The 10,332-nt window shown below is 42.1% G+C and overlaps 1 protein-coding gene across 3 annotated transcripts in view; it reads left to right on the top strand.

Annotated features, from left to right (window-relative positions):
- The first annotated feature begins 308 nt into the window (after window positions 1-308).
- LOC137327155 (uncharacterized) overlaps window positions 309-10,332 on the top strand; it is a 55,673-nt gene continuing 45,649 nt past the window's right edge. The window contains exons 1-2 of one of the 3 annotated variants that reach the window (XM_067992669.1): window positions 309-503; window positions 647-1,108. In XM_067992669.1, the coding sequence (XP_067848770.1) occupies window positions 1,099-1,108 (10 nt within the window). In that variant the 5' untranslated portion in view covers window positions 309-503; window positions 647-1,098. Of the gene's footprint in view, window positions 504-646; window positions 1,109-5,638; window positions 5,858-10,332 lie in introns of all 3 variants that reach the window. The other 2 variants (XM_067992670.1, XM_067992668.1) reach the window with 2 other exon arrangements.

Raw genomic sequence — 10,332 nt, 5'->3', positions numbered from 1 at the left:
ACGCCGCAAACGTTTGTCCGCGCCCCTTTTATCTCCAGCACAAATGTCAACACAGAGTTGCGGCCGCAGTGAGACGCTTTGACACTGTTCCGCAATGGGTGGATTAGAATTACTCGGCAGCGCGCTTGCCTCAAGCGTTCCTTTGCAATCTATGGTTTTTGCTGGTTAATAAAGACGATTTTGGGACAGCGGCCTGTCGGTGCAGACAGGCCGGTGCGTTCCTCCAGTCTGGGGGGGGAGGGAGGGTGATTTTTTGTGCGTTGTTCCCTCTGAGCCCGTCCAGTTCCGTCGGTTGGGAGTTAACGGCTGCGCAGTGTTGCCTTCGCGTCGCGTCGCTGTCATTGGACGGAGTGTACAAAGGGGTTTTTGTTGAGTGTCTCTCTTCCGTTAAAGCGCCATTCGAGCGGCGTCTGGAAAAAAAGGACGGAAACAGTGCAAGGGCAGAAACTCTGCAACCAGCCCGTCTCAGGGTGTCACTAAACTCACAATGTCGGCCGCAAACGGTAAGGCCATTTTCATTCTCTCCCTTTTCCTTTCACACTACTTGCCGTTGCTAAATGTTTGTTTTTGCACCCCACACAACGGTCTCTATATATTGTTTTCTCTCTCTCTCTCCCCCCCCACTGTCTGCGCTGCAACGTGAAAGGAGCCCGGAAACGGTTAAAGGGCGTTTTCCAAGTCAACTCCAGACGCAAACGCTTCGCTCGAGCTCAGCGCTGGGGACTCCCGACGTCCCGCCCACGCGCACGCGTGATTGGAGCCTCGGGCGTCTCGGCGTTCCATTTCCGAACGTTCGGCGCCGTCGGGACGTTCTCGACTGGTCGGGTTTCAAGTCGATCACTGTGACGTCACAAGGCCGATGGCGCTGTTTCGAATGTGACTGTTTGTTTGTTTGTTTTTTCGCTCGAACGCGGACGGTGAAATGTAACAATCGGGGTCGGCGCGCTCCTTTCATCCCGGAGTGACAGCGTCCCGGGCACATCGCGTTCGGTCGTGTGCGCGCCCGGTGTCGCCAATACGGGCATCTCGCTCGGGTGCTTTAAAAACCCTTTTTTGGAGATAACATTGAGATTAAATGCAAATATTTATGTGAATCGTATGGTAAAAGGTGCGTTTTTTATCCTCTCCCCGGAACGGCGCGATGCATTTTTAAAGTAGTTTAGCGGCGTTGATTGATTCGAATCCATTGACCACCCAGTACATTTTATGTTTGCTCATGATGTAGTTGTGCTGCAGTCTTTAATATGCAAAGAGAGGTGATTATGTTTGCCCCCAATTGAAGATATATGCGCAATCCATATTTCATCAATTGAATAGGAACAGAGCGTGAGGATTCCTGCAATATCGTCAGCTATGAACTGAAATGGTTATTTTTCGACTGTGCTGCGTGAAAGATTTATTTAGCGTTTCTAATAGATCAAGATAATTGGGGAAAAAAATATTTTTTCAAGTTTAAAGATGCAACCAGAATAAGTCGTCAGGGGTGTTGACAAATCATTCATTCAATCATGATATGGGTTCTTATTAGTGGTATTTCTTATTTGGAATTGCTGGTAGAATTGAAAACGCTGGCTCTACCAATAATCAGCAAATTAAAAATGTATAATATGTAATCGGTAAATTTAAGATCATTATACCACAATTCTGCGGGGAAGATGTCCCTACGTATTATTGCTACATGGAGAGGCCTGTTGATGACAGACTTCATGTTATGTTTCCTCGACTTCTATGTAGTTTTTGGCTCATTCGATTATACCATCGTTCTCCAGCTCAGTGGAACTGGACTGCCTTCGTTTGGTTCCACTGTTAATATTTCCAGCAATGGCTTCTCTTCCCACCCCTGCACTATTGCCTCCTGAGTCCCACAAGGATTTGTCCTTAGCCCCTTCCTCATTCACATGTTGCCCTTTGACAGCATCATCTGCAGACATAGGGTCAGCTTCAGCACGTATGTTGACAAAGCTGAGTTCTACCTTTCCACCACCTCTCTCGACCCCTTCACGGCCTCTGTGTTGTCAGACTGCTTGTCCGACATGTCTTGGATGAGCGGGAATTTCCTCCAACAAAACATTGGGAAGACCAAAGGCATTGTGTCCGGTCCCTGTCGCTGAGCTTCTAACCCCATATCCTCGCCAATTCCATGCCTCCACCTCCCTATGTCTATCTTCTGCCTCAGTCCTGCTGCTGAAACTCTCATCTGTGCCTTTGTCACCTCCAGATTTAACTAATCTAAAGCTATGTTGGCTGGCCTCCTGCCCTGTACCCTCTGAAAACTTCAGCTCATCCAAAACTATTTGTCTGTATCCTATCCTGCACGGGAAAGGCTATATCACCATCTCAATGTGCAATGCACCATCATACTTGTTTCCCTAGGAGCCAGCACAGTGCCTTTTTAAGACCTGGAATTTCCTGAAATGGCGTAACTTTCCAGTTACACCGATCCTCCCATTGGCGAGTTATGCCAATACTAGCTTACGCCGAAAGCTTATGCAAAACAAGTGAAAATCAGCTTAAACAATCGGAGCCCGAAGAAAGCGGCAAACTTATGCCATATTCCTTTTAAGTCTCTCTTTATGCATAAAAATTAAAGTTTGAAGCCATTGTTTATGCGCATTAGGCACAGCATGTTTAAGAAATGCAATCATCAAAGTTTTTCTATTTTTAATGCAAATTATTTTGATGCCATAAAGATACAGAAAATACATTGTAGGTTTCAGAGAGGCAGAATTTTTTTTTAAAATGCTTCAGAAGACACCATAAAATCAGAAATGTAACTTTGGGTCCTGTTGCTTCTTAAATTTTAGGCGTAAATTTACAGCCTGTTCAGAACTGGCATAAATTCAGGATATTTGCACGTGCTGCGCTTTTACATGGAGCTATGTTACTGTGCAGCAGAACTTTCACAGAAGTGGCATAAAAGATCGAGGAAATTTAGGTGTAGCATAAAAATGGACGTAAGTGACTTGCATCTGAATTTCCTCTATCTTTTTAAATATTGATGAAATCCAGTAAATCCATGTGTTAGTCTGTAGATCATAATGGGAGTGATGACAGGTGATGGTAAACACTTTAAGCACCTTATACAGAGTGTAGGAATTAAGGGCAGTTTTCAGCATGGTTGGAAGTGAGTAGTGATGTCCCACGTGGTTCAGTTCTGGGACTGCTGCTGTTCACCATGTTTATCTATATAGAGCCTAGAGGGTTTTGTTTAAATTTGCAGATGACCCCAAACTAGGAGGTATAGTTAATACTTTAGAAGACCAAAGGGATACTGATAAGATGGTGGAATAGGTTTAAAAAGTGGCAGATGGCATTCAAGGCCAGTAAGTGTGAGGTGATGCATTTTGATTTTAAAAAATAACAGCAGTAGTTATACTCTGAATGGAAGTAGACTCAGTTTTGTGGAGAACAGAGTGACTTGGGATACAGGTTCACAGGACAGCTTCTCGGGTTGATAAGGCTTTTTTTAAAAAAAGCTAATGGAATTGTAGGGTTTATCGTGAGGTATAGAATATAACAGTAGAACAGCACAAATTACAGGCGATATGCTAGAAATGCTTAAAATTATGAAATGACGGGCAGGTTAGATAGAAGCAGTCTGTTTACAGTAGTTGAGGAGTCAAGAACGAGGCCATTCAGCACATCATGTCTGTGTTGCTGGTGTTTTCCTCCTGAGCTATCTGGTTAATCTCACACCTGCTCATCACCCAGCGCTCTAATATTTCTCACTTTTTAAACAACTGTCTACCGTTACAATGTATTTAGAGACCCTGCTTCAACAAGTGTGGCAAAGAATTTTCTATCAAATCACCCTCTGTGTAAAGAATATTTTCTAACCATCTTAAACTTGTACATTCTGGTTAATGTTTCGCCGACCAGTGAAATACTCATCACTATTTACACAATCAGGATCGTGAAGGCCTCTTATCAGATCACTCTTTTTAGCCTTCTCAGCTCTAGTGAAAAGGCCCCAATTTCTTAAGTCTTTCTTCCTAACTGTAATCCCTTATCCGTACTAATGTAGTGAATCCATGCTGCTTTTATATCTTTCCTATATTGGGGCTGCCTAAAACTGTACACAATACTCAGTTGCAGCCTAACTTAAGTCTCGTACAAGTTCAAATTACCTCCTTATTTTTGTATTCTGTGCCTCTTGATTCCTTTTGTTTTTTTATGGCCTTGTCTATTTATGCTGCCACTTTTTAAAGACCTGTATATTTGTACACAAGTCCCTCTACTGCATTTTCAAGTTTCTCTGTTCTTGCTACCAAAATGTATTATTTCACATTTTCTACATTTAACTGCATCTCCCACTTTTCTGCCCATCCTGCAGGCTTATCTTTCTCAATCCTTGTAGTAATTTGCCACCCACACCCACACCCAATATTGTTCTCTCAATTCGTAAGTCCAGATCATTTGTGTAGTAAATAAGAATGATCCCAATGCAGACCCCTCCCCACATTTTTCCAGTCTGAGAAACTTCTTTTACTCCTATCTTTTTTTCTACCTTTCAGCCACTCTGATAACCCCCTGTACCCCCATTCCTATTAATGATAGTTCAGGCTTTTTCCCAATACCTTTCTCTGTTCAGCTAGACTAGTGTCTATAAACATAGTCTCTTATCTTTATTCCCTGCCCTATATAGATGAGCTTAGCCAGATCTGCCAACTCTGAATTGTGATAAATCACTTACTGGAAAATAAGTAGGATGTTCACTGCGTTGGTCTGTCACCAATATAACAAGCAGTAAAAATGGAAAAATTTGAAAAAAAATTCAATTTTTCCCGATAATATTACAACTTACCACATGAAATTTCCCAACTTTTTTTAGAAATGTATCTATTAAGTTTTTTTTTCCACTCATGCCTAACCTCTGTCAGAAGCCTAAGGCTGCTGTTTTTTTGTTTGCCAAGCATCTACTTTCTGGCTCCCTAGCATTTCCATGAGCAACAGCATAGGAAGATTGTTTTTTCAAAAAGACAATCCTTGCCAGCCTGGAGTCTTCTGTGTGTCCTGACTGGCCTAGCCTGGCCCGGCCCATCCCATCCCATCCTATCCCACCCACCCCTACCTGACCTATTCTCAGCCTGTTAGGTCCATCAGGCTCAACTCAACCCATCTTTGGCCTGTCTGATGCCCTGATACGTTCTTGGCCCAAAGCCAGCTGTCTTTGTTTGCCTTATGCTATAAGTGTAACCGCAGTTGGCAAATACAGTACAAAATTGGAAATAGTGCAGAAAACTGACTTCAGTCCAGGAATACATAGATTTACATAGAATGTACAGCTCAGAAACAGGCCATTCGGCCCAACTGATCCATGCTGGTGTTTATGCTCCACACAAGGCTCCTCTCACCCCACTTCATCGAATCTTAGCAGCATATCCTCTTCATTTCTCCCTCATGTACTTATTTAGCATCCCCTTAAATGCATCTATGCTGTTCGCCTCAACTATTTCTTGTGGTAGTGACTTCCACATTCTAACCACTCTCTGAGTAAAGAAGTTTCTCCTGAGTTCCCTATTGGATTTATTAGTGACTATCTTATTTATATAGGTTGAGGAAGTAATTCTCTTTCCCGCCCCCACCACCCCACCGACCCATTCCTCCACTGAGTTAACCCTTTATTCTACCTTCACAGAGCTGCCAAACCCCAAGAACCCCTGCTTCAAGGATCCCAAACCCCAAAAACACATTTATTGCTGCCAAACTATGGGAACCTCGCTCAGTACAGCCAAACCCCAGGACCCCAACTGCTTGGCTTCCAAACTCCACAGTATCACCTTTTCCCACCCATTCATCCAGTGCTGAAAAATCATAGGACCCCACCCAGTGCTGCTGAACCCACACCTTTCCCCAGGTATGAATAAATAACTTGCATTTATATATTGCCTTTCATGTCTTCAGCACATCAAAAACGAATTTGTTTGCTGAAAAGTACTTTGGGAAGTATAGGTACTGTTATTTTGTAGGCAGATGCAGCAGCCAATTCGTGTGCAGCAAGGTCCCACAAACAGCAAATCAAATGTATGAGCAGTTAATCTATCTTAATGATATTGATTCAAAAAAAATCTTTTACATCCAACTGACTCGGTTTAATATCTAGTTTGAAAGACAACATCTCTAACAATGCAGCACTCTAACAGTACTACGCTGGAGTATCAGCTTGAACCCACAACCTTCTGACTCGGGTGAGAGTGCTACCATTGAGCCGGGTGAGAGTGCTACCATTGAGCCGGGTGAGAGTGCTACCATTGAGCCGGGTGAGAGTGCTACCATTGAGCCGGGTGAGAGTGCTACCATTGAGCCGGGCTCAAGACGACAGATGCAAAAACTGAGCAAATAGCTAACTTATAATAACCAAGCCACCGAGCTACAATTTTCATGGGGAAAAGTGGACAGAATCATGGAATTCAATTCACAGGTCACTGGTTTAAAAATTCCAAAGTATTCTGGTAATAAAAACAGAATTTGATATATTCAGTCACTAAATCAGTGGTCCTGATGGTAACTCATCGGTGTTGTTATAAAACAGCGTTATCCTCCAGCTCACCATGAGCAATGCCATGGGGTAGGGGAGACTATGTGCATGTGTAATTTATTTCCTGCATCGTGTATTTATGCAAATTTATGTGCCACAGTTGCATTTTATTGGTTGAAATTTCCTATTTGTAACACAGCAGCAAATCACAACTGAACAGGTATGGAATGTGCTAATTAACATGTAGCAATCAGCACGTTCAAAAAGAAGGTCCTAATGTGAAATCACTTCAAATATTTTTTTGAAAAGCTTTTTTGCCTCACAATCTATCTTACTGGTTGAGAAATTTTATTACTGGAAATTAAGTTTGTAACATAAGGACATAAATAATTACAAAATTTGCAAAAGAAAAATCAAACTTAAGTATACAATAGTATTTTCTGCAATGTTTTCCATCTCTGGCATGTACCTTTCTGAGAAGTCTAGGTCTAGAGTTAATGGTCTTCCCAAAGATGTAAGTCTGTCAGCTGAAGAGACAACTACAGCTGCCAGCAAGCACCCATGTCTACAGTTCCCAGCATGGTGCAGTCTGACTGGAGAAAACTTCCAGCATTCATCAGATGAAGATAATCTGTACAATTCCTGAAGTGTAAGGACAGGCTACAACAGTAATTATGAGTTTGCATTTCCAAAATAATGTAAAGCATGACTTTTGAGATCATTCTTGATCATTTTTATACGGATGACTATTAAAGGATTAAAAGCAAAAGAAACTGCGGCTGCTGGAAATCGGAAATAAAAACAGAAAATGCTGGAAAACACTCAGCAGGTCAGGCAGCATCAGTGGAGAGAGAAACAGAGTTAAAGTTTCAGGTCGATGACCTTTCAATGCGAAATTGTCATCTGTCTGAAAGACTGAATTCGTGTTTACCTACTTAGCAATAGAAATGGGGTTTAAAAAAAAAACTACCTCACCATATTAAATGAGCCGTTAGCAATCTTGATTTCCTGCAGAGTAAAAGTGTTATAAACAGGTCAAGGGATTGGGGAGAGTTCATATGTATACAGTGGTAAAGAAAAGACACTAGTTTTGGAAATGGCAATGTTGGCTTTTAAGTGAATTTATTTTTTATAAATCTGTATTCGTACAGTGGCTCCATGTTTTATTTGATGTGTCTTTGCTCGTTGTCTAGTCATCTGACTGTATTTTCCAATAATATCTTCGATTGCCCTGAACTTTCCTTCCCGGACAGCACCAAGTGCATTGAGCAATCTAATTAGAGAGCTTATTATCTTCAGAAATCTTTAAATGCAGTGAAGACAAGCTAGTGCGTGCTGTTTTTCAAACCAAGTAGTTCAAATGTGCTGTAACACACTAACTGGCTGTTTAAATTAGCATTGTGATTTCTTTCATTAATAAAAATGTTTCCACTGATTTGCACAAGACTGAAGCTCTTCCAGATTTTCGTACAATCGTTAAAACAATTGTGTTTGACTGGCTCTTTGAAGTTCAGAAACAGCAAAATGGGCCCTGTCTCAGACTGTAAGAAGCTTTAACAACAGGAGGCTGTCATTAAGCCTATCATGCCTGGTCCTTTTACAAAGATCAACCCTCAGCATAGTCCTCAACACTTGCTCTCCAGAAGCCCATTTGTTCTCTCAGTAATTCTGTTTTTATCAATTAAACAATTTTTAAATTTCCTTTACTGTTTTCTTAAATTTTAGCAATGTTCCAAGTAAGTAGTGCTTTTTGTCAAATTTATCTGGATTTTTGGGGATCTAATTTTTTAAAATCCTTTTTCACCCTTTTTTGATGCTAAAAATAGAGACTGAAAAACTTGGGTTTTTTAATTGGCACTATAAATGACAATCTTTTTTTTTTAAATATTTTTTTATGTAGTCAGAATTCCACCGGAAAATAGGAATTGTGAGGTGGTTGCATGCTCTTATAGAATAACAAAATTCCTTTGGAGCCAACTGGATTTTGCATTACCTTAGTCTTTCTATCCTCCTAGTCCCCTGTTTCATGACACACAGCAAATGATATGTGCTACAGGTAAAGCAGAGATCAGAATAACAAATGACTTGTCTTGTGGCAAAATCTATTTGTAACATAGAATGTGACCCAAATGTATTTATGCAATGAGCAAATGTAAACTTGGCTTTGTAAGTGATTTGCTGTACTCGTGCTGTGTTTTTTTAAAGCATAATAAGCAAAGTTATCCATTTATTTGTTTTATGATTAATAAAGGATTTAATTAAAGGTGGTGCCAAACATGCACCCTCCCAAAAGTTCCAGCAAAAACAGGCATTTCAAAAATAATGAGCCAAATTTAAAAGCACAAATTTGTATTGTACCTTAGACAGTACTAAGGTACAATACAAATTTGTGCTTTTAAATTTGGCTCAGACAGGCGTTTCTGTGGCCGTAAACGTGACTCCAGGATGGTTTGTTGCCTCCCTGGTGCCAGGGTCATGGATGTCACTGAGCGGCTACAGGGCATTCTCAAGGGGGAGGGTGAGCAGGCAGAGGTCGTGGTACACATTGGGACCAACAACATAGGTAGGAAGGGAGATGAGGTCCTGCATCAAGAATTTAGGGAGCTAGGTAGCAGATTAAAGAGCAGGACCTCAAAGGTTGTAATCTCTGGATTACTCCCAGTGCCACGGGCTAGTGAGTATAGAAATAGGTGGATAGAACAGATGAATGCATGGCTAAAGAGTTGGTGCAGGAGGGAGGGTTTCAGTTTCCTGGATCACTGGGCCTGCTTCTGGGGAAGGTGGGACTTGTACAAGTCGGACGGGTTGCACCTGAACCAGAGCGGGACAAATATCCTTGCGGGGAGGTTTGCTAGCACTGTTGGGGGGGGTTTAAACTAACTTGGCAGGGGGATGGGATACAGAGTGGAGCTACAATAGGGGGTGATGTGCAGCCAAATATAGAGAAAAAAACAAGTCAGCTTGGAAGACAGGGCAAATATGTGAGGGCAAGGCTGGATGGCATCTATTTTAATGCAAGGAGTCTTGCGAATAAGGTGGATGAACTGAAGGTGTTGATAAACACATGGGAGTATGATATTGTTGCTGTCACAGAGACATGGTTGAGGGAGGGACAAGACTGGCAGCTCAATATTCCGGGGTACAGAATCTTCAGGCGAGACAGAGGGGGAGGTATAAGAGGAGGGGGGGTTGCAATATTAATTAAAGAATCAATTACTGCCATAAGGAGGGATGATATATTAGCAGGTTCCTCTAATGAGGCCATATGGGTGGAGCTTAAAAACAAAAAGGGGGCAAGCACTTTGATGGGAGTGTACTATAGGGCCACAAACAGTCAGGGGGAGATAGAGGAACAGATATGTAGGCAAATCTCAGAAAACTGTGCAAATAATAGGGTAATAATAGTGGGGGATTTCAACTTCCCCAATATTAACTGGGATACTCAGTGTAAAAGGCTTAGAGGGTACAAAATTCTTAACGTGCATCCAGGAGAGCTTTTTGAGCCAGCATGTAGAAAGTCCTACAAGAGAGGGGGCGGTACTGGACCTAATTCTAGGGAATGTGGCCGGCCAAGTGGAAGAAGTGCTAGTAGGTGAGCACTTTGGTGACAGTGACCATAATTCGGTGAGATTTGGGGTGGTCATGGAAAAGGACAGGGAGGGGCCGGAAATAGAGGTTCTAAATTGGGAGAAGGCCGATTTTAATAGGATAAGGCAGGATCTGGCCAAAATGGACTGGGATCAGCTGCTTGTAGGAAAATCCACATCGGAGCAATGGGAGTCTTTCAGAAGGGAGATTGAGACCATACAATGGCAACATGTTCCCGTAAAGGTCAAGGGTGGTTCCAAGAACTC

Source organism: Heptranchias perlo, chromosome 11 (assembly GCF_035084215.1).
Source record: "Heptranchias perlo isolate sHepPer1 chromosome 11, sHepPer1.hap1, whole genome shotgun sequence".
In the NCBI taxonomy this organism is placed as follows: Eukaryota; Metazoa; Chordata; class Chondrichthyes; order Hexanchiformes; family Hexanchidae; genus Heptranchias; species Heptranchias perlo.
This window is presented reverse-complemented; position numbering and strand designations above follow the sequence as displayed.